Source organism: Anthonomus grandis, chromosome 14 (assembly GCF_022605725.1).
Source record: "Anthonomus grandis grandis chromosome 14, icAntGran1.3, whole genome shotgun sequence".
Classification (NCBI taxonomy): Eukaryota; Metazoa; Arthropoda; class Insecta; order Coleoptera; family Curculionidae; genus Anthonomus; species Anthonomus grandis.
Window position 1 is genome coordinate 2028499 of NC_065559.1, and position 24953 is coordinate 2053451.

The window sequence follows — 24953 nt, forward strand, 5'->3', positions numbered from 1 at the left end:
GCTCTCTGAGAGTGGTCAAACCAAACCTGATTAATCTTTCTGGATATGGCACCCCGCTTAATTCGTAAGGGATTTTTGTTACTTTGCGCTGTAATTTCTTCAATTGGTCTATATCTTTAATATAATATGGGTTTCATACAATAAAGGCATATTCTATTTTTGGTCTTATGTAACTTTTGTATAGAGTGGATATCATTTAAATAGAATGGTCCTTAAAAGCTTGTTTTATCAGATATACTATCGAGTTTGCTTTTTTACAAATTCTGGTTATATGCGTTCCCATTTTAGGTCTGATGTTATTAGGACTCCTAGATCATTTTGTTCGTTCACTGATTTTAAGGCACATCCATCCAGAAAATATTCATTATCAGGATTATCTGGACCGATCCTCAACACTGTGTATTTGGATGTGTTTAGTTTCATACCCTATTGCCTTGACCACATCTCAACATTTTGCAGGTCTGCCTCGAGCAGCGCTGCGCTGGTTAGAAGATATGGACTGGACAGCTCCCCATTGACTATAACCTGGTAGAATCTCTCATTCAGTAATGCCTTGATCAGATCAAGCAGCTTTCCGCTGACTCCAAAATGCTCCAGCTTTCCCATTAAGAGCTTGTGCGGGACTTTATCAAATGCCTTTTCATAGTCAAGATATATTATGTCTGTTGGCTGGCCATTGTCGTGATTTTTTGTCCAGTCATTCAAACACTCTAAAAGGTTTGTTGTTGTTGAACGTTTAGGCAAAAATCCATGCTGAGAGGCAGGTATCAAACCATTCTCCAGAAAGAATGCTATGAGCTCCTTAACTATTACTTTCTCCATACATTTCAGTGTGTTGCATGTGAGGCTGATAAGTCTGTAGTTTTCCGGTTTGTTCCGGTCTCCCTTCTTGAACAGTGGTGTCACTATTAAATGTTTCCATTCTTGTGGTATCTTTCCTTGTTCTAAGCATTCCTGCATTGCCCCCGAAAGCAAGGGACTGAGGGAATTTCTGCAATTTTGAAGGAAAACTGTTGGGATTTTATCTGGTCCTGGGCTTGAGTCCCTTTTCATATTTTCAAGCGCTTCTTCGACTTTCACTTTTGTAAAGTGAATAGTTACAATTGAGGGTTGCACCCTGCTGTGATTAGGCAATAATGGAATTGGATATGAATCCTTCGAGAATGCTGTATATCAAACTGTTCTGCGAATGTTGCCGTCATGGATTTGCTGTCTAGAAACTTCTGGGTTGCTGTATCTTTTAGGGTTATGGTTGAGTTTTCATATTTCTTTCTGGCGTCGACAAACTTATGTTTGGTAATATTATTTTAGCACATATAAGCTTGATATTTGTCCTGAGTTTTGATTGTTATATACTTTTCCCATAGTTTCCGTTTTTTGTTAATTTCTTTGAAAATATTTTCATTTATCCACGGTTTTTGGGGGTTTGGTTTCACACGTCTGGTAGGAACGTATTGTTCGATAGCACCATTCACAACATTTTGAAAGTTTTCGAAGATCGATTTGTTCGCATGCGCTGGTTGTAGTTGAATGAAGTGTTCATAGTTTGCAGTGTAAAAGTTCCTTCTTACAATTGTTTGTGTTTGTTTGGGTGGAATTTTTAGTGTTCTTGCTTTTATTACGACATCGTTGGTTATAAAGAGGTCCAAAAGGGAACTTCGGTCTTTTCTGTATCTTGTTGGGAAATCAATCAACTGCTGGGCTCCTATTTCTTGATACATCTTCATAAAATCCTGCGTCTTTTTGTCTGGTGGTGCAATTCAGAGACTTTTCTAGTTAATGTCTCCCACAAAAATTGTTGGACATTTTGATGATGTGTATGCCTTTTTTATAGTATCTATCATGTGGGTATTGACCTCTTCGCTAGTGGTTGTTCTCGGTCTGTATTAACAAGCAACAGACAAATTCACTTCACATATCTGGACATACTGCATCAATTGGTGTTTGGAATTTGTGACTATCCGAGAAAATGCAATTTATTTTAAAGCCATTAATTTTTTCCTTGGCCAGAATACATATACCTCCCCCTTTTTGATTTTGACGGTCTCTGCGGTATGTATTATATCCATCTATGCTAATCACTTATGCCGCCCTGCAGCCATGTTTCTGTCAGCATAATAAAAGTGGGATTTAATCATTAAACATTTTCAAACATTTAACTTACCCTGGAAAATTTAAAGAAAAAACAACAGTGGCTTTTATTACATTTTTATTTTTACTTTTTGTGTACACTTTTTGTGAAATCTTTCATATCCTCTTAAATATTAAAAATATAGATTTAATAAAAAATGCCTCAGAGAGCTTGGGTCTATTACTCATAATCCAGATATGGCAGATTCCTGTAAGAAACTTTATTGGGATGTTTTCTTTATTTATTGGTGAGTTAAACATATTATGCACATACATTAATAAAGTGGACTTTATAATTTACTAATAAATTTATCTAAACTAAATTTATCACCATTACTAACACCGAAACCAACAACCCAACCAAGGACACTGACTTAAACTGTCCAGCTCCTCCACCCAAATTATCCAAATGTAATTTCTCCTTCAGGTCACTAGGAACATCCACATAAGTCTTATTCAACCCAACTGTTTTAATCAACTTCCTCAGCTTATCAACGTCAACATGATCCCCCTCAGAGGACCAAATGGTCAAAGTAGAACCCTCGAATTCACTTGTTAAATTCACCAACAGATCCACACTTTCCGCAGCTAGTCCAGCCCTAACGGGAAAAGTTATTTCAGCGGAAACATTATTTTTTTTAACTGTCTCGATCATTTCTTCAATTTCATCGGAGGAGTATGACCCAGTCATGTTAGCACCATAATTGGTGGTCCAACCAACAGAAAGGGTTGCATTTACAAACAATTTGGCTGTAGCAAAGAATCTTGCAGGATCTACTGGTGTTACTGTAGAATTTATTGGTCCCGCTAGGATATCTGCATTTATCCAGATGGGAAAATCAACCTGAAATATAGTCATCATTGTAAGCATAACGTTAAGGTTCTAATTGTCTTGAGATTCATTTTTATATCAAGCAGATAATAGTGACTACACAGTTGTTATCTATAGCGTATTAGTTTAATTTGAAATTGTAAAAAGCTGTTATTGAAATAAATATTAGCATGCCAAGTTCTGCAGAGTGAAATAGCCACTACAATTTATACACATAGTTGCTACATACCTCATTAAATTTTGCAACATAATCCTTTGAAGCCTCAAACACATCAATGGTTTTAAAGTCCAGTTTCACACCTTTTTTAGAGGATTCTGAGGTGTTAAAGTCCCTCACTTGGGTAAGAAAACTCTCCAGTGAGAGGTCGGAAGTGTTTGTAGGCGGATGAGCCATTATGGGTATAGGAGTAGTGTCTGATTGACCAGTGATTGTACCCAGGACAATATCCGCTTCAATCATATCAATCTTTGCTGAAAAATTGATAGTATTCACATGACACTAAAGCTTTTGACATTATTAAAGAAAAACCACATGTTATACACAAATAAGATTTGGTATACTATTTACCATCCTTAAGGGTACTGCTTAAATAGCTTTGGTTGTTTACTGCATGTGCCCAATTAATTTTGGTCAAATTTTGAGCAGCATCTGGAAAGAATTCCTGGGTTTTCATGGTGTGCACCCTATTGTCTAAAATTAGGGCTACAAACATTGGAAAAACATGTAAATTACTCGAGTTTTTGTGCATCTTCTTCATACATACCCGATAGAACTAAAACATACAATTTTATGACGAACATTCTACACAGCACCTAAAACAAATAAATTTATATGTTAATATTTATATTTTAAGCTTAATAATTGATAAATGCTGTGAAAAGAGATGTAAGGCAAGGAAAGGAGAGGATAGTGAAGTTACTCCTCACTTCTTAGCGGTACAGAATCGAATTTTCTTGTTGCAAGCCATTATGTATATACTAAATTATGACTAAAATTTGAAAATTCACATGTAAAGTATAAAATTAATTAATTTAAAGCTTAAATTTCTAATAAAACAAAAAAGATAACAAAGTAGGGGATCCCCCAAATCAAAACATTGTGTGACAGTTGACTTAACAAATGACAGTGACAATTGATTTGACAATTTCAATTTTTAGGGCGTATTTACACATCAGAGATGTGACGTTACAATGAGATTGCGTTATTTGCAAGATTATTTTATTGTTTCTTAGATTTAAATGAATTAGTACTAAAGAGATCCACATATATTTCAAATATTTCACTGATTCACTTACTTTTTTGTATAATATAACACACAAAATTCGAAATAAAAATTACACACCTTATGGCGCAATTAACCAAAAACGACTGATAACGACAATCGCAACTTAATTTTATCCCCAGTTAGTAAAAATCAATATTTGCAGCCAATAACACGCAAATTAACCTGATTGCGCTTAGATAGGGTAAAATGATGATAAGTACTTCTTGGATTTTGTAAGAAGGTCGGCAACGGTGCATTGAGTATTTATCAAGAGCAAATTTTTTTGATTGACAGATGCTTGGACGTGGCAACTATGTTAGCAGTTGAAACAATCTGTCAATTGTCATTATTGGTATAATGTTAGTATTTTAACATTGCAACGTTGCCACATGTTTTTAGTAAATCAGTTAGGAGAAGCTTTTAAATAAATAGTCATTAAAGTTAAAATGGATTTTGTATGGTTCATTCGCATAGGATATTCTTGGGAGGGAACGCTCGTTTTTCATTGGATGTGTTTGCCATGATTAATTACTACTTTGCCAATGTCGTATACTACAAAAGAATGTAACTCGTATGTTCTACTAGTGATAGAAGAAAATCGGCGAAAAGACTTGGTCTTACCCCTAGGACTTTGACTATTAAATGTAATATAATGCGTCTCACTGAATTATGAGGAAATTAGGTCTTTTTTGCACGTTATTTGTTCCAAATACGTATAATAAAACATTCGGTAAACAAAATTAACGAGGAGCCGGTCCGTTTGAGAGCAAAGCAAACAGTGCTCATTTAACAGAACATTTATTAAAATATTGTTTACTGATAACGATAAAAGCTCAAATTAGATTATAAAAAGCACCTAATCCCATATGAATGAACCAAATAACTCACTGCCACAATTTTATAATACAAATAAATAAACATATTGCACAATTAAATTACCTGTTAAATAACTGTTAAAATGCACTTTTTGTAACGTCTAAAACTTATACCAAATAATCGTAATTTTTATTATCGAACCAACATAACGACCGTGATTGCTTCCAATTTAATCGTTATTTAAAGGTAGGAATGCGTTTTAAAATTCCGTTGGCGTAGCGAGCAATATAGATAAGAGGAAATTGTTTGTACATTATATCCGTTGATTCTATCAATAAAAATAATAAAAGACAAAACACAAGGTGGTGGTTACCTTTATTGAATTTCAGATAAGTCGCAGTGAGAATTTAAATTGCGGCGGGAAAATTGTCCGTGGTCTAATTGAAAAAGTCATGTGATCAAGGCTCCTATTGGTCGAATTTGAATTTTAACATTGGCGGCAATATTTTTTTGAGTTCCTATTGGTTGAATATAAATGTCTAGCTTGGCGCCAAATATTCCTACGAATTGAATTGTCGCATAGTGAGAATTTTATAGCTAATTTATTATTCTGGGTATACATATATGGAAAAGACTATAATATAAATACATATATGAACTAGGATAGGAAAGAAATGACAATAATCACACTGGTTTTGACATTAAACAACTGTCACAAATGTCATCGTCCGTGGAACCCTAGTCACTTCCGTCTTAATTTTTATAGGTTATCCGAAGGAATTACTGGAATTCCCATTAAACTAATGTTGCAATTTTAATTTTTTTTTCTGGGTAAATTACTTGTAACGCTTTTGCTGACAGTAGTTTGTTGCTACTGCTGATTTCAGCGTATTCTTCCGTCTCTTATTAACGGTCGTTTTGCAGGTAATCAGGTTTTAATAGTGTATTATAGAGATTTTATATTATATTACATTATTTGTTTGATAAGCAACTTAATGGGCTGGGGGTTCCATTCTAGGAACTTGCTTATTTTTTATTAATATCAAAGATTTGCCAAATAGTTGAAAGATATGGGGACCTTAAAGTGCTCCGAGGCTTAACTATTAAATTATTTCTAGGAATAAAATGCCTCCGAAGAAATCCAAACCAAATGGATTCATCATGTTTGCTCAAGAATTGAAAAAAACCCAGGGCAGAAAGTATACGTCTCTAAAGGAGGCTTGCGATGCTGCGGCACCTCTTTGGGCAGTAAGAACCCATTTTTCACCCATATAAATGGTACGTTTTCTATAAATTTCTTATTGTAGCGTATGTCAAAGGATGACAGACAGCCCTACATAAACAGATCCCACCAAGGGAATCGCGACTCGAGCCAATACACTTCAGAAGGCCTGGATGTGCAAAGGTTAAAAAAAGAGGAATCATTAAAACGTCAAGCGAGTGAAGTTGACCGTTATGCTATAAGAAGTACTATTAGTTTGGCACATCATAGCGACGGTATAAGATATTTCGGAAACCAATTTTCTTTATTCACACATTTGTTCTTCCAGAACTGGAGACGGAAATGTTCTTTTTAATCGACATCAACATCTTTTGTCACTATCAAATGGAGGATCGTTACTGGCCTGCTGAAATCTCGGTGTTATGCTTTAATCTAAAAGATGGAGTGAAACCAGAGAATATTTTCCACTCGATGATCATGCCGGGTCCAATGCCCATCGGGTACAAATTTGATGCGAAAAAACATTCGGATGAAACCCACCACATTCCGGTACCATATGATGATAATGTCGAAACCAACATGGAGGAGGTTTATTTTGAGTTAAAAGAGTTTTTGGATGTGAATTTTACCTTTCAAAGTGTTTTCTCGGTTTTATTTGAATTATTTTGCAGAAGAAAAAGATGCCTGGAGTGAAATCTATGCCCATGCTGTATGCAAATAAAAAATACACTAAAATGATCAAACGTATTTTGAACCTTTGGGGTGAAGAGTACGAGGGACAAACCGATATATTTAATGTGTATGAGATACAGGTAAGGAGTGATATTTTATAATTTGTAATTTTTATTTTATTTTATTATTTAGCTTATGTTGTACTATTTGAGAAATACTGTGGCTGGTGATGAGGTTTGGAATAAAATGTCTTTTAGCGAGAGACAACTGGAGAAGGATATTTATGCTTATGTATCCGAGATTGCTTGCCTGGTGAGTATATTTAGTGTTTTTCTGATGGAAAGTTTGTCTTATTTCATTCATATATTTTGGGAAATATGATGGGAGTTTTGAAAAAAACACCTGGTTTTTTGTTTGGAATTAAAAAACATTTCTTTTAAGGTAATTTGCATGAAAATCGGTGGAAAGTTGCGAAAGTTATCGCATATTTTGACTAAGCTTGGTCAATAGTTGGTGGATATTCTAAATTGCTTTAGTCCAGAAATTATTGAGTTTATCAAAATTGTAGATACATTTTTTGTTTGGAATTAAAAATTCTTCCCTGTTAACTAATTTTCACAAAAATCGGTGGAAAATTGAGGAACTTTGCCAAGATTTTGCAGATTTTTTGAAATTTTCCTTAGTTCCCAAACCATTAGGTTTATCGAAATTTTTGTAGATACATTTTTTGTTTGTATTTAAAATCTCTTTCTTTTAACCCAAATTTCATGAAAATCGATGGAAAATTGAGGAAGTTATCGCAGTTTTTGACTTACAATCTGTCTACGGACTTTGGGACATTTTTCAACATTTTTCCTTGACTCGGAAACCATTGAGTTTATAGAAATTTTTATAGATACATTTTTTGTTTGGAATTGAAAATTCTTCCCTGTGAACCAATTTGCACGAAAATCTGTGGAAAATTGAGAACATTTTCCCAGATTTTGCAAATTTTTCAAAAATTTTTTTAGTTTTCCAACCATTGAGCTTACGAAAATTTTCGTAGACACACTTTTTCTTTGCATTTAAAAACCCTTTCTTTTAAGGTAATTTTCATGAAAATCGGTGTAAAATTGAGGAAGTTATCGCAGTTTTTGACTTACATTCTGTTTTTTTGGAAATTTTCCAAAATTTTTCTTAGTGCCAAAAACTATTGAGTTTATGGAAATTTTTATAGATACATTTTTTGTTTGTATTTGAAAACTATTTCTTTTAAGCCAATTTTCATGAAACTCGGTAGAAAATTGCGGAAATTATGGCATCTTTTGACCAAAGCTCGGTCAATGACTGATGGATTTTCCAAATTTGCTTTAGCTCAGAAACCGTTGAGTTTGTGAAAATTTTTGTAGATATATTTTTTGTTTAGAATTAAAAATTCTTCCTCGTCAACCAATTTTCACAGAAATCGGTTGAAAATTAAGGATTTTTTCCTGGATTTTCCAAAATTTTCCCGGGTTCCAAAACCATTAAGTTTATAAAAATTTTTATAAATACATTTGTTGTTTGCATTTAAAATCTCTTTCTTTTAAGCCAAATTTCATGAAAATCGATGGAAAATTGAGGAAGTTATCACAGTTTTTGATTTACAGTTTAAACTGACTTAACAGTAAACGACTTGATAAATTTTCCAAGAATGTCTTGTTGATTCGGAAACCATTAAGCTTATGGTAATTTTTATAGATACATTTTTTGTTTAGAATTAAAAATGCTTTCATATGAACCAATTTTCACGAAAATCGGTGGAAAATTAAGGAAGTTTTCCCGGATTTTGCAGATTTTCATTAGTTTCAAAATCATTGAGTTTATGAAAAGTTTGTTTTCTCATCGATTGCTACAATTCTGTTTAGGTCTAGTTAAATTATAAAAATAACTTAATATTTGTAGAAAATCGTAGAGTCAAGCTGCTAAATCCAAAATCATCCTAAAAATCCTCGTTATCTTAAATAATCCTTGAACATTTCCCTTGCAAAACATGGACTTTGCAAAAAAAGTGGAAATGTTTCTTGTCCTATTAATATCTTTGAAGCTTTCTCATTCTTTGCAATCTCCACAAAAATAGGGAAATTTTGGGGGGCTACATGAAACCATAGCAAACGACCTCAAGATCATTAGAGATTCAATAAATGGTCTACGACAACATTTAGGTTTCTAGGTATTGTAATCGTGGATATTCATGTATCATAATTATTCTAATAGACTTTGCAAATAGTGGTGTTAAAAAAATGATTTTTTCTCTCCAAAATTTAGTTTCACGCACACTCCTATCCGGTCTACTGCACCAAGTCGATCGTTACACGTTACGCGTATATAATATGCGACAATTGCTGTCCAGATCTGAATATAGGGTTAATCGAGGGCCAACATGTGCCCTTCAATGCTGATCTTTCGGCTGAAGGTGACCCCCAAGGAAGCTCAAACTTGAGCAGTAAAAGTTCCCAGTTTGGAGGAAGATCCAAGAGAAGAGTAAGAAAATTACCGTAATAATAAATTGATTTTGATATTTAAAAAAAAAACAAGTTTTAGTCATAAGTGTCTCATAAATAGCGATACTTCAAATTCGATTTTATTACGGGTCAAAAGTAAGTCCAGAAATGGCAATTTTCAATTATGGTTAATTCAGTCTTGGGGTGTAATTAATTATCAAACAAGAAATATTTTAAATAGGTAATTCTTGTTTATATACTTTTTAACGTATTTAGGTTAAAACTGTACTTCTATGTAGGTCTGAAGATGCTGGTAAGGCGGCAAATTTGAATTTATTTTATATGCGAGACTTATGACTAAAACTTTTCTATTTTTTCATATTAAGTGTTTTTGAGAAGTATGCATGTTTTTTTTTTTTTTAAATTGATATTAAGTGAATTTTTTGTTGGTGTTTGGTTTGTATGAAAATTTTTGTAGATACGTTTTTTGCTTGCAATTAAAAAACGTTTCTTTGAAGCTAATTTCTATGAAAATCGGTAGAAAATTGCGCAAGGTTTTGCATATTTTGACTAAAGTTTGGTCAATGACTGGTGGATTTTCCAATTTTTCTTTAGTTCAAAAATTATTGAGTTCTTGTAAATTTTGGTAGATTAATTTTTTGTTCGGAATTAAAAATTATTCACTGTGAACTAATTTTCACGAAAATCGGTGGAAAATTGAGGAAGTTTTCCCAGATTTTGCAGATTTTTCAAAATTTTTCTTAGTTTCAACACCATTGAGTTTATGGAAATTTTTGTAGATACATTTTTTGTTTGCATTTAAAATCTCTTTCTTTTAAGCCAAATTTCATAAAAATCCGTAAAAAATTAAGGAAGTTATCGTAGTTTTTGACTTACATTCTGTCTAAGGACTTTGGGACATTTTTCAATATTTTCTTTGACTCAGAAACCATCGAGTTTATAGAAATTTTTGTAGATACATTTTTTGTTTGCATTTAAAATCTCTTTCTTTTAAGCCAAATTTCATGAAAATCGATGGAAAATTGAGGAAGTTATCGCAGTTTTTGACTTACATTGGGTCCAACGACTTGGAAATTTTCAAACATTTTCCTCGACTCGGAAACCATTGAGTTTATGGAAATTTTTGTAGACACATTTTTTGTTTGCATTTAAAATCTCTTTTCTTTAAGCCAAATTTCATGAAAATCGATGGACAATTGAGGAAGTTATCGCAGTTTTTGACTTACATTGGGTCCAACGACTTGGAAATTTTCAAAAATTTTCCTTGACTCGGAAACCCTTGAGTTTATGGAAATTTTTGTAGATACATTTTTTGTTTGTGTTTAAAATCTCTTTCTTTTAAGCCAAATTTCATGAAAATCGATGGACAATTGAGGAAGTTATCGCAGTTTTTGACTTACATTGGGTCCAACGACTCGGAAATTTTCAAAAATTTTCCTTGACTCGGAAACCATTGGGTTTATGGAAATTTTTGTAGATACATTTTTTGTTTGCATTTAAAATCTCTTTCTTTTAAGCCAAATTTCATGAAAATCGATGGAAAATTGAGGAAATTATCGCAGTTTTTGACTTACATTGGGTCCAACAACTTGGATATTTTCAAAAATTTTCCTTGACACGGAAACCATTGGGTTTATGGAAATATTTGTAGATAAATTTTTTGTTTGCATTTAAAATCTCTTTCTTTTAAGCCAAATTTTATGAAAATAAATGGAAAATTGAGGAAGTTATTGCGGTTTTTGACTTACATTGGGTCCAACAACTTGGATATTTTCAAAAAATTTTCTTGACTCGGAAACCATTGGGTTTATGGAAATATTTGTAGATAAATTTTTTGTTTGCATTTAAAATCTCTTTCTTTTAAGCCAAATTTCATGAAAATCGATGGAAAATTGAGGAAATTATCGCAGTTTTTGACTTACATTGGGTCCAACGACTTGGAAATTTTCAAAAATTTTCCTCGACTCGGAAACCATTGGGTTTATGGAAATTTTTGTAGATAAATTTTTTGTTTGCATTTAAAATCTCTTTCTTTTAAGCCAAATTTTATGAAAATAAATGGAAAATTGAGGAAGTTATTGCGGTTTTTGACTTACATTGGGTCCAACAACTTGGATATTTTCAAAAATTTTCCTTGACACGGAAACCATTGGGTTTATGGAAATATTTGTAGATAAATTTTTTGTTTGCATTTAAAATCTCTTTCTTTTAAGCCAAATTTCATGAAAATCGATGGACAATTGAGGAAGTTATCGCAGTTTTTGACTTACATTGGGTCCAACGACTTGGAAATTTTCAAAAATTTTCCTCGACTCGGAAACCATTGGGTTTATGGAAATTTTTGTAGATAAATTTTTTGTTTGCATTTAAAATCTCTTTCTTTTAAGCCAAATTTCATGAAAATCCGTAAAAAATTAAGGAAGTTATCGTAGTTTTTGACTTACATTCTGTCTAAGGAATTTGGGACATTTTTCAACATTTTCTTTGACTCAGAAACCATCGAGTTTATGGAAATTTTTGTAGATACATTTTTGTTTGCATTTAAAATCTCTTTCTTTTAAGCCAAATTTCATGAAAATCAATGGAAAATTGAGGAAGTTATCGCAGTTTTTGTCTTACATTGGTTCCAACGATTTTTGTAGATACATTTTTTGTTTGCGAGTAAAATCTCTTTCTTTTAAGCTTCTTATGAGCGAGACTTATGACTAAAACTTTTCTTTTTTTCATATTTAAATTAAGCGTTTTTTTCGAACTGAAATTGAGTGAATTTTTTGGGGCTATTTTAGGGATTTAACAGTGACATTGAAACGGAGTCGTCATGTAGCGACAGATGGGAATCCGAGTCAACTTTAAGTACCGGATCAACTTCGACGGTTACATCGAACACGGCCCTAAGTTCCCAACCGTGCACCTATTTCGTAAGTAAAAAAAAAATTAATTGCTACTATAACTTTAATAAACGTAGTGCCCCTTTTACAAAAGTGCTTATAACTTTGGTTCTATTTAATCTAGAGAAACGATATTTACCTTTTTGGAATCTACAAATATGGGGTTACAACTTGATTATTTCCAGTTAATTTTGTTATTTTCATGTACACGGGGTTCGATAGAAGTTCTTAATTTTATGAAATTTAACGGGTCGATTAGAGTTCACGTGAACTTGAATTGTATAGTTTTTGGTTATTGTCACTATGCAGGAAGTTTAAGACAATTGGGACCTAATTAAAAAAAAAAGATAGATGTAAAATAATGAACTATCAAAATTGTGGCATTTAAATTAAAACAGTTTAAATTTCACAGATGTACATACAATATTTTTTATATGCGTAATTTTCGTTTTTCAGCCAGAAACTAATCATGTGGGTGATTACAGTCTCAACTCTTCAGATGGGATGAGTTATGCCGGAGCCTCTGGATCTGGATTGCGTAAGTATATATTATACAAAGCTAATTTTTCATTTAATATAATTATTGTTAAATACATTGTTACTTACACAAGGTACATATTCCTCAACAACCAATAAACCAAGTACAATAATATGAAACCAGTATGTTCTATTTATTACAATTAAACGAAGAGCTTTGATGTTTCTGTTTGCCCTGAAGAAAGCCTAATAACTGAATTTGCCGAAACGTTGGCAATTAAAGAAAGAAATTTGAAAAGCTTGGATTGTTTTTTTGGCCAATCCAATTTCCATAAACTCAATGGTTTCAGAGTCAAGGGAAATTTTTGAAAATTTCCAAATTGTTGGACCCAATGTAAGTCAAAAACTGCGATAACTTCCTCAATTTTCCATCGATTTTGATGAAATTTTGCTTCAAAGAAAAAGATTTTAAATGCAAACAAAAAATGTATCTACAAAAATTTCCATAAACTCAATGGTTTCCGAGTCAATCAATTAAACCCTTTAAAATTATAATATTATATAAGCAAATTGCAATTTGCATTGGAATTTTGATTCAGAATGTACACTCTTTTAATTTTTATTTTTATTTTTACACGTTGTTTATTGAAATGAATCTCAAGAGACCTTGTTTATTTTTCTAGTCTAATTGGACCAATTAAACCTGAAAAACACTATTTCCAGGCGATCCAGACTTACACAGAACACTAGAAAATAGAGGGAAAAGTTGAATTTTCATTTAGAGTTTTTTTTTTAAATCTTAGCCTTAGCCTTTTGAAGCAAAAGTAGGAATTTTCACTTTCAAACATTAGGAGATATGGAAACCCAAACTTCTTTTCCGTCTACTGTAATTTTATTAAAGAATCAAATTATTTACGCTATAATTTGAAATAATAATAATATAATTTTCGCCGAAATTGTTTACGTTTATTTTTTTAAGGTATGTTAATATTTATTTTGTAGTGTATAATATTTTGTGAACATATATTTTTTGTAAGCGTTTTCAAAATTTTAGAAGGTATTTGTATAATAGCATGTCAAAGAGACTATTTAAACTTATTTAGGTTTACTAAATATGTATACCTTAGTCGCAAACTATGGGGTGGGGCATCTCTCCCATGCATTTGGGATAGATGCCCCATTGAAATTTTTAAAGAGTATGTTTTAAACATTGTATGCCTTTTTTGTAAAATGCCTACCGAATACAAGCGCAAATGCCCAGAAAGGGCTCGTTGGACCAAAGAGGAGTTGGTTGCGGCTTTACAGGCTATTGAAAGTGGTGAAATGGGTATCAATCAAGCCTCCCGAAACTTTGGAATTCCCTCAAGAACATTGCGCCGCCGACGGGCAAATAATAATACCCAAAAAACAGGCCTAGGACCATCTTAAATACTACGCAAGCACAATGAGGAAAAGTTGGTATTGCATATTAAAAAAATGCAGTCAAGGGGTTTTGCACCTACACGTGATGATGTAAGGCATATTGCTTACAAATTTGCCACAGCCCTTGGTATAGACCATAGATTTAACGTAGACAGTGAGAGAGCGGCTTATGACTGGCTCAATTCGTTTCTGAGGCGAAATAGTTCATTATCGGTACGAAAGTCTGAAGGCGTGTCTGTTGCTCGGGCAGTGGGAATGTCAAGACCACGTGTAACGGAGTACTTTGAACTTTTTGTTTCCATTTTACAGGAAAATGATATTATGACTAAACCTGGGCACATATACAACATGGATGAATCTGGTTTGCAGCTCTGCAATAAAGCAACACAAGTTATTGCTACTAAAGGATCCAAACAGGTCTCTTCTATAACCTCGGGTGAAAAGGGTGAGACTATTACAGTGATTGCATGTTGTAATTTGTAATGCCGAAGGAACATTTTTATTATGAAAGGAAAAAATAAAAAAGCTGAATATGAAGATGGTATGCCACCAGGATCTTATGTTTACATGTCTGCAAAATCAGCCTATATAAACTCTGACATTTTTTGTGACTGGCTAACAGAGCAGTTTTTACCTAGAAAACCTCCAGGAAAGGTTCTTCTTTTGGTAGATGGGCATGCCTCGCATCACAGTTCTGGAGAAACGCTTGAGTATGCTGATCTAAATGACGTTATAATTCTAAGCTTACCCAGTCATACAATTCATTTCCTACAGCCTTTGGACCGAGCTGTTTTTAAATCTCTAAAATCAGCGTGGAACAACGTGTTCTATAAATGGATGAGATCAAATCCTTTATGAAAAATTAGCAGGCTACAATTTGGTACATTCATTTTAGAGGCTTGGGAAAAAGCAGCAACAACCTTAAATGCAATATCTGCATTTAAAAGTTCAGGCATATGCCCATACGATCCCGATATCATACCGGATTATGCGTCCTTGATTGATGGAAATGTAGAGAACCGTCAGCATGACGGTATGCCTGCTAAAAATCAAAAAAATACTTAGCCGGAGTTGCCGTTTGTTCCAAGCACGTTAGCTGAACCCATTGATGGCCCTTCTTCTCGACCAGATAATCCTTTTCCAAACGAAGTTTTGTGGGAATTAGCTGCAGAGCAAACACAACGTTCCGATGACATAACAATAAATGAAACATTATCTGAAATAACTCCAGGCAAAGTACTTCAGAAGTTCCAGACTCCATCTCCTGTTCCAGACTGCAGTGCTGTAAATAAAGTACGAAAACGTGGTTAAAATGTTGCTGCAATTCTTAAAATTCTGATGAAAAAGAAAACGAAGATGAATGCTGTACCGGATGTGGAGAAGAATATTCTGCCACTAAAAAAAAAGGACGATTGGATACAATGTTTGTACTGCAAAACATGGTATCATGAACATTGTAGCAAATATATTAACGTTTGCGATCTTTGTGGAAAGCTTTTATATAAGAAGAAATAATACTGCTTTTCTAATTTAGTAATTAACCCGAGAAAATAAAAGTTTCTTATATTTTTATGTTTTTTAAACATTTTGTTAATGTTATATCCCTGTTTTTTCGAAATACTTTTATGTTTAATTATTATTTTTTTCATTAAATGTGTGAATGAAAAATACTTATTAAAAGAAAACAAATGTTTATGTTTGCAATTATCTTGTTTTTCTTGGTGGGGCATCACTACCAGTCTTGAAGGGCAACACTCCCGGATACTCGGGAGAGATGGCCAGCATTCCGGAGTTATATTTTAGTTATTTTCGGTCAAAAATCTTAAGTTTCCTTCAGTTTTATATTCCGGAAAAGATGTCTAATTAGTATAACAGTCTTCACACATTAGATAACTTTTCTTTAATAAAAAAAAGTTTTGAGATATTGACTTAACAAAAAAAGTAGGGCATCTATCCCGGACTTACCCTACGAGGACACCGTCATTTTTGTTCATATTGCCGTTATTTTATTCCGAAAAGTTGAAAAAAATACCTGAATAGTTTCTCTCATTAGTATAACATCAAAAACCAATACTTAACCCCTTCAAACCTGATTTTTTTTTAATAGAGCAAAAAAATTTTTTGATAGAAATTAGCTCAAAAGTGATAATATATATATATATATATTTTAATCATTTAAACAAAAAAAAGTGTGTGCATAATTGTGCACAGGGGGCTTGTACCACAATGTAATAATACATTTGAAGTAAATAAATAGATATTCATATACTTGCATAACATATTTATTGATAAAATTATACATTTTTATTTTTTAAAAAATGTGTAAAGAAAAATTTGACATTAGAATGGCATTAGAATGACATTTTATACCACATGTATTTGTGGTATAAGCATAGTATAACAAAACAAAATTACTTTCTATGATACAATAAAAAACAATGTATTTCTTTTTTTATGCAAATGTGCACATTACATTTTTCACAAAAAAAAAAAGAGTCAGTGTTCATACTGCAATTTGAGTACTTGCATCGTTTTCCTTCTTTGGCTCCATCAAGTTGAGGCATATGATCAACACTATCATACCGAATTGCAGGAATAGTTCTGGTTTCTTCATGTCCTAATCTTTGTTTTTTTCGCGGTATTGGTGGTGTCTCGCTGCCACTAGGTCTACCTCTTTTATTACCTTGAACTGTCTTATTTGCCTTGATTAAACTTTCACCAAGCCGCATTTTGAATTCCAAAAGTGATAATTGTTCTTTTATTGGAATATTGAGGATCTTACAATCTTGTCGATATTCAAACCAACTATTTACTGCAGGAAAATCCACTGCATGAAAAATCATTCTTAGGGTCCATTTTCTTGAACGAATATAAATTCTATACAAACTTATCATCTGATCGAGAAGATCAACACCGCCCATAGAATTATTATAAAGTTTTACGATTTCTGGTCTTGGTACATCTATATAGCATTTTTTATTCTTAATCTAACAACAGTATCTTCATTCCCAACACCGACAAAATTGGAAGCCAAAACTACACTACGATTGTCCATCCATTTTACCAAAACAACATCATTAACCCTTATACTCTTTAGTTGTTCGTACGTGCCTCTTCCTTGACTTTTTATATCTTCGTCGCTGCTTAATGGTGGGTTGCTAAATCGATTGACTCTAACGGTCCCCGCCGCTGATATTTTTTTTGAGTTGAGAACTTGTAGGGCAAGCATAGGAAGAAAAATAGTTGTCAAAGTATAGTTTGTGCCCTTCATTTGTTATTCTTTAGGAAAGTTGAAGTACTATTGTGGCGCCAAATCCAAACCTTTTCATTAAATCGGCACTCAATCCTGTAGACCCGCCTTGGTATAAAATAAAGTCATAGGCCATTCCCGATTTTCCACATAAAACAAACGATTTTATTCACCAGGGTGTAGGTTTATTTTTTTATGTATTGAACAACAGAAAAATGTCCTCTAAAGGGAATAATCTGCTCGTCGATGCAAAGATTCTCTTCCAATTTCAATTCCAGACATCGTTTTCGAATACCTTCATATAAAGGTCTTACCTTATAAAATTTATCTTTGGGAATGCCTAAGTTGTTTACACAATGCAAGTTAGAACGAAGTTGAAAAAACGATCTCTTGACATAGTTTCCCCAAAAATGTTGATACGCAAAGTTTTATTCCAATATAAACGTACTTGCGGAAACTTCAAGCACCCTGCTATAATGTGTAGACCAAACAAGCTTTTTATTTCATCTGAAGTTGTAGTTTTGAATCTAGTTTTATCATTTTGAAAAGCGTACATAATAATAATAATAATAATAATAATAATAATAATAATAAATGCCTTTATATTACGAAAATAGTTACAAAAGTTATTATCCAAAAATGCGGCGAGATCTAGCCTGGGGCTACTCTATCTAACCGCACTGCTAACTTAACATACGAAAGCATAACAATGTAAATAATAAATAAATTGAATAAGTTTTAAACATTATGAAAAACATACAGAAAAAAAAAGAGAAGCCTAAAATTATAAGAAACCTAAAATAGAATTTTGCTTATATCACGTGACGTAATTAATTATTAAAATAATTATAATTATATCTAGTTTATAAAAGAAAAAAGTAATTAGTGATATAACTTAAAATTAAATGAAATATATATTTTTTATATTTTAGTTATTAGTTCGCAGTGTTAGAAAAGTAAGATTTGACAGCTTTTCGAAATAAGACAGCCGAGGTTTTAGCTTTAAGGTTATTTGGCAACGAATTATATACCTTAACCGCACTATAACTGAAAGACCCTTGGAATTTGGAAGTTCTATGATTTGGTATCAAAAGGTTTGCAGAGTGGCACATTTCACGGCCATGTATGCTGTTATGACTGGATAATTTGTCATATAGGAAGTTTATTATGGAGTACCTTATAAACAAGAACAGCCATATTGATTTTATAACGTTCATCCAAATTCAACCAGCCAGAGGCATGAAATAACGGGGTGACGTGATCAAATTTTCTTCTATCGTAGCAAAACTTTAGGCAAGCATTTTGTAGCTTTTGTAAGCTTAACTTGTCCTTTTGAGCAAGAGCTGGCCAGAAGAGTACACTACCATAGCTAATTAAAGAGAGAACCAACGAATCACTTAATTTGAGTTTAACATCAGAAGATAAAATATCCTTATGCATGTATAGAATTCTCAATTTATAATAGGCTTTTTGTAAAATACTGGAAATATGTTTTACAAAATTAAATTGATTATCAAGAAGAATGCCTAGGTTTCTTTCGCAGTCAGATGGTCGTATAATATTTCCATCGATAATAACATTTAAATTCAAATGATAAGATTTAGGCATTCCAAAAAGTAATAGTTTAGATTTAGTACCGTTGAGAGCCAGCCCATGAAAATTAGACACCTGTACAATTTGATTTAAATCGGTATTAATGCGTGCTAAGCCAGTATTCAGTTCATTTATCGGAAAAGGTGAGTAGAGTTGGACGTCATCTGCATATTGGTGAGACTTGCAGTTATGCAGGAATTCAGAAAAATCACAAGTATAAATCGAAAATAGTAGTGGCCCCAAAATGCTGCCTTGAGGAACTCCCTGATTAATATTTAAATATTCTGAAAAGGTGGAATTTAAGTGCACTCTTTGCTTTCTATTACTTAAGTAATCACAAAGTAGACTCAGCGCCGACTCATGTAATCCAAAATATTTTAGTTTGGTAAGAAGAAGAGAGTGATCCAGAGTATCAAACGCTTTGCTATAGTCCAGCAGCACTAATGCAGTAACCTCTCTATTATCCAAAGCACTAAAAATATCATCACATACATGCAATAGTGCTGTCATGGTACCATGCTGCGATCGAAACCCTGACTGAGTACTAGGAATTATGGAATTAGGTCTAAAAAAATCATTTAATTGCATATACATGGCCTTTTCCAATATTTTAGAAAGGGTTGGCAATATACTTATAGGTCGATAATGAGAAAATTCCGTAGGGGTATTATTTTTTGGGATGGGCAGTAAATCAGCATTCTTCCATTCAGATGGAAATTTTGATAATACAAGTGCTTTATTAATTATAAAAGTTATATAGGGTGTTAAATAAGGAACTAAAAGTGAAATCATTTTAATGCCCATGCCATCAGAACGAGTTGCAGTAGATTTTATACTACAAATTATTTTTTCAACTTGCTTTTCAGAAACTTCTTTAAATTGAAATAGTTTCTTAACATTAGGGTGTACTTTATTGGTATACTTAGTTTTAAGGCCATTATTAGTGCATACCGTATTTACCTTGGGAATGCTATTAATAAAAAAAGAATTAAGTCCATCAGGTGCGTTTCGAGAATCGCTAATAATTGTGGAAGGAGAAACTTTAGATGTTATGTTAAGAGAATTCAATGTTTTCCAAAAACAAGTAGGGTTAGATTTAAATTGTTCATTCAAGTAGGCTTTCTTTTCGCTACGTACTGCACCCGTTACAAAATTCCTAATTTGTTTGTATTCATTAAGCGCAGCATCAGTTTTTAGTTTCTTATACTTCGTGAGGGCTTTTTGTCTAAGTTTCATCATAAATCGTATATTGTCAGTAATCCATGGAGCTTTACTTTTAGTGAACTTGGAGGTTTTAAAGGGCGCATGAATATCAAATACATCAATTACGTTTTTTTGGAAAAAAGTTACCATTTTATCAATATCAGTAAAGTTAAATATATTTTGCCAGTTAATTTTTAAAATGTCATTAAGAAAATCTACGAAAACAAAATTTGAATAGTCCCTGTAAGTACGTAAAGACTTTGGTGTACGGGTTTTTTCAAGTTTCAACTTACTTAATACTAAACAATGATCGGATATGTCATCCATATTAATAACCTGCACATCCGTGATTAAGCCAGGAGCCGAAGTAACAAGAACATCAATTAACTTGGCTCCAATGTTTGAAATTCGAGTTGGAGACTGAACCACTTGGGTTAAATTATATTTATTTAAAAGACTGTTAACACAAATATATCCAGGGCTGCCAGTATCCAGCATATCTACATTCAAATCTCCCCCAAAAACTACATTATCAGAATGAGTTAAAAAACTAATTATAGAATTTTCCAAATCGTCCAAACAAGAACCAAGATTAATAGATGGTGGTCGGTAAAGTGAACCAAAGATTATAACTTTGCCATTAATTTTTGCGCGGAACCATATTTGCTCTAAAGCACTAATTTGTGGTGGGGCGTCTAAAACTTCAACTTTTAAAGAACTACGTATATAAAAAGCGACACCACCGCCACGTCCATTTCTATCTTTACGAATAATATTGTAATTAGAAAGATTAATACCACCGTTTTTAATCGAATCGTTTAACCAAGTTTCGGATAGTCCAATTATATCATATTCCTCGGCCTCCACAAACTCGTAAAAGCTGTCAAACTGTGAACAAAGTGAACGTACATTAAAGTGAGAAAAATAATAATTATTTTTGTTGCATGCTTCAGACATTTTAGAAGCATTAAAGTTTTCTCCGCCAACTACGATACAGTAAAATAACCAATATGCTTTATATGTAATAATATAGTATTCTTTAAAAAAACCGAATAATCTATATAATATGTATATCTTGTAAATAAATACAAAAATCACCTAATAAAAAAAAAACAACTTTGCGAAAAAAACTAAATTATATACATTCTTTAAGTTTGAAAAGCCAAGTAGTTTTATATATAGAGATATACCGTAACTATTCTAACGATAACCTTATTTTACATCGTCAATTTTATTAATACATATTTTTTGTGAAGTTGCCGGGTTCCAGCGAAATATCTTACCAGATGTGGACCAGACGTTATTGTGACCATATTTTCGTTTAGCTTCCAGAAGCGAATGGTATCTACGAGACGTTAAATCTTCAAACAAGGATACGGGATGATTTTTCAGCATTTTCTTCTGCATAAAAATCTGGTTCTTTTTAATATTGCTAATAAAACCGGCTATAATTGGGGAAGGGTGATCATCGTTGCCTTTAGGAAGACGAAAGGCATAATTGAAATCATCAATGCTACATGAGACGCCTAAATTTTCTTGAAGGAATAGGGAATTTCGTTTTGAAGATTGCTCCAGATCATCCAAACGAGTTTTGACGTTATCGATTTCTTTACTGTTGTTTGTTACCGAATCTTCCATCTTCTTAATCGCATCACAGAGCCTGTTTAACTTAGTCTCCAAGGCTCCAATTTTAGTATCAAATTTTTCTTCAATTTTTTTCAAAAAACTAGCATAAACCTTGGAAATCAGTTTTTCGATTTGATCTTCTTCCAGGCGATTAGCGCTTCCGTTACGGGTTGTAGTACCACCTCCCATAATACAAGTACTCTCTAATATTAACCAGCAGTCAAATCTCAAATGATTGGTACTTTAATTAGTCAGATTATAAAGACCAAACCAATTATGTTCAAAACGACTTACTCAGATCATGGTTAACACACTACTTCACCAACTTATAATAAAATTACTAATTATTAGTGAGTATTTTCTACATATATAGCAAAAGTATGCGGAGCTGAAAATGTGCTTCTACTCGGACGTAAACATCGCAACGTTCTTCATATGTTGGTAAATTCAGCCATTTCTTGAAATTAAACATCGTCTATATATTTACCGAAGTATTGTAATGGATCTTGAACCTTAGACTCAACAGACGTATTTATTGATATATGTTTCTTCTTTCCATACAAAAAGTCAAGGGGCAAAAAATCGTCTTTAGTCTATTTTATCATTTTATCTTTCGACGTGACAATTTTGCTGAATTCGTACTGTTGTGATGTAGGGGGACCAGCAATTGACAGGGGCAAGTCATCCTCGTCATCCCAGTGCAACTCCCTTGCTTTCTCTTCCTCCCGTGCTCCTCCCTTCTTTGTATTTTGCGCACTGGATTGAGATTCTTCAAATTTATATAAATTATTACACTCCCATTTCTCCTCACTAAGTTCAATGTCGGAGGTTGATTCCAAAAATTGCAATAAAACTGCAGCGTCTTTTTCATTTTCTGGGTCGTACATTTTCCCTAAAAAAAAATACACCCTGTATCTACTAACAGATTATGTTTTTATGCTTTTAAAGACATATTTTTATCAAAATACACTAAATTTGTGTATCCCTGTGCTAAATATTTGTGCACAAAAACATTTTAGATTTCATTGATTATTATGGATTTATTTTTACTTACCACAGCTGATTTTGTGCATGCGGCGGCTATTGCCAATAAATAAATGAAAATTCTGATTCCTTCCATCTATCGTATACCAAATCGATAAAAGCTTAGAGAAAACTGTAGAACTTATTTATCCAGAGTAATATTACAGACTAGTTTAAACGTATACCACTAGAGGAGGACACTTTGTGCATAATTATGCCTAGAGGGTCTTAAAGGGTTAAGCTGTGACTAAAAAATCATCCAGGTTACAAATATTAATTAACCGATTTGTTATTAAAGAATTTAGTGTTAATTATAAACTGGACAATTAAACAGACAAATCATTTTTAATTTTTTTTTCAGCTCCTGCATTTGAGAACTCAATTTCCCAGTTAACGTTGAATCCCAGTAAACCCGGGGGTAATGCCTGGGGCAGGGTATATTCCGGGGATTCGGACTCCTCTTCTGTATCAGGTAATTAATTTTTTTCTAGATACTTTAATCAACTTAATAAATAAATAAAACCTCGAATGCATCTTATTTTAAAGAAGAATAGTTAGGCACAATATGTCGCATTAATAAAGCATTTCATAAGCAGATATGTAAGACATCTTAAATTTTTAATAAATACTTTACTATTTAAGCATATGATTTGATTAAATAGTAAAATAAACACAAATTGTACTGGGGTTTTTCATGTTATTGGTAATAAATAAATTAATTCATAATTAACTAAACTAGTCAGTTTGAAAGTAAGGAGTGAAATCAGAAGAATTTTTCCCAATTTCTGTACAAGTTATGCCTTAAAAAGTGGTTGTTATTAATTTTGCTGCACCATTTTTTCCCAATAAAATGACGATAAATTTATGTCATTTCTAGATTTTCCTGCACTGGAACAACCTCGTGGTAGGGGTCGTTTATTACTTAAGAAACTCAATAAGGAGAAACCAGTGGGAACTCAAAGAGATGCTCAATAATAATAAATTACACTTTTGACTTACGATAACTCGCTTTGTTATTCAGGAAAACGCATTTTATTTTAATTTACTATAGATTAATGTTTTCGTTTGACTTTTTACCATTTTATCGTTTATTTAGGGTATGAATCTCGCCGCATCGATTTTTAACCACAAAAACACACCTTTATCTGTTATTATCATGATTTGACGTGGTTTGAATAACGTACCGACCTAAAACAATAATTAAGTTAAACTGTTTATATACGTTTTGTTGTTAACTATAAATAAACATATGTATTTTATTATTTAAACGTATTTGTTATGTTTTTTATTTTATTATGTTTATTAAAGGCTTTGGCTATACAGGGTAATTTTATAGAGGTAAGTTGTACTCTTATAAAAAGTATTTTCATACAACAATAATGTTAAACTATATGCCCTTTTAGGGTTTAATAAAATGCAGTTGGTCGTTCTATAAGAACTTTTATTTTGTCCCATTATAGGATTGAAAAAATCATTAAAATCAATGCAGTGAAAGGTGAGATGTTGGAGTTTTTATTACAGGAACGTTTGGACTATAGGAAATAACTTCTTCCTATTTTTTTTTTTTTGGAAGTTTGATGGTCACTGGAATTCGCCATATTCTGTCTCTTTTTAGCTTGTGTTAAACTGATCTCTTGCTAATCGTCAAAGTGCAAACCAGTGCATGTCAAACTTTTTTTTTATTTATAAAATAATAATTCAAATATAGAGGGCTTAAAACAATCGAAATAAATATTGATTAAAAAAGTTTAATCAAAAATTTATGGGTTTAAGAGAATAAATCTTACAGGTGCGCCTGTACTAAAAAAATAATTTTTCTCATATTTATGTGCTTAGAATAACGTGATTCTTGATTTAAAGAATTTTCTGAAGGTTTTTAGAGATTACAGTTTTTATAACAGAAGCGCCTGGACTAAATAAACTATCTTATATTCACTTTAATATAAAAATAATAAACGGAAGTTCGTTCAAACTTTTGATGGTCACTGGAATTTGCCATGTTCTGTCTCTTTTTGGCTTGTGTTAAATTGATCTCTCGTTAATCGTTAAGG

At 32.5% G+C, this 24953-nt stretch overlaps 2 protein-coding genes across 4 annotated transcripts; one reads left to right on the forward strand and one right to left on the reverse strand.

Annotated features, from left to right (window-relative positions):
* Positions 1–2192: 2192 nt before the first annotated feature.
* LOC126744696 (protein FAM151B) lies at positions 2193–5320 on the reverse strand. Of its 3 annotated transcripts, none has more exons than XM_050452214.1 (5): positions 5167–5320; positions 3727–3775; positions 3531–3665; positions 3192–3433; positions 2193–2974 (listed from the first exon to the last, which is right to left on the reverse strand). In XM_050452214.1, exons 2-5 carry the CDS (start codon positions 3761–3763, stop codon positions 2444–2446), a joined length of 945 nt encoding a protein of 314 aa, XP_050308171.1. In that variant the 5' UTR covers positions 3764–3775; positions 5167–5320; the 3' UTR covers positions 2193–2443. The 3 variants fall into 3 exon arrangements, with proteins under 3 accessions (XP_050308171.1, XP_050308172.1, XP_050308173.1); XM_050452215.1 differs by lacking the exon at positions 5167–5320 and adding an exon at positions 4259–4364; XM_050452216.1 differs by lacking the exon at positions 5167–5320 and adding an exon at positions 3890–4055.
* A 481-nt stretch (positions 5321–5801) lies between these two features.
* Positions 5802–24174, forward strand: LOC126744692 (protein maelstrom homolog). The gene is made up of 11 exons (XM_050452206.1): positions 5802–5967; positions 6162–6291; positions 6351–6540; positions 6594–6883; positions 6937–7077; positions 7130–7249; positions 9224–9439; positions 12207–12338; positions 12765–12846; positions 23264–23374; positions 23780–24174. The coding sequence occupies exons 2-11, from the start codon at positions 6169–6171 to the stop codon at positions 23875–23877; spliced, it is 1503 nt and encodes a 500-aa protein (XP_050308163.1). The 5' UTR covers positions 5802–5967; positions 6162–6168; the 3' UTR covers positions 23878–24174.
* The last annotated feature ends 779 nt before the right edge of the window (positions 24175–24953 follow it).

Bases quoted from the DNA above. Each gene is read 5' to 3' on its own strand.
- LOC126744696 (XM_050452214.1), bottom strand. From the start codon at position 3,763: ATGTTCGTCATAAAATTGTATGTTTTAGTTCTATCGG. The intron at 3,666-3,726 runs GTATGTATGAAG...CAATGTTTGTAG, and splicing joins GTATGTTTTAGTTCTATCGG to CCCTAATTTTAGACAATAGG. The intron at 3,434-3,530 runs GTAAATAGTATA...TCAATTTTTCAG, and splicing joins AAGCAGTACCCTTAAGGATG to CAAAGATTGATATGATTGAA.
- LOC126744692 (XM_050452206.1), top strand. From the start codon at position 6,169: ATGCCTCCGAAGAAATCCAAACCAAATGGATTCATCATGTTTGCTCAA. The intron at 6,292-6,350 runs GTAAGAACCCAT...TTCTTATTGTAG, and splicing joins CTGCGGCACCTCTTTGGGCA to CGTATGTCAAAGGATGACAG. The intron at 6,541-6,593 runs GTATAAGATATT...TTGTTCTTCCAG, and splicing joins TTTGGCACATCATAGCGACG to AACTGGAGACGGAAATGTTC.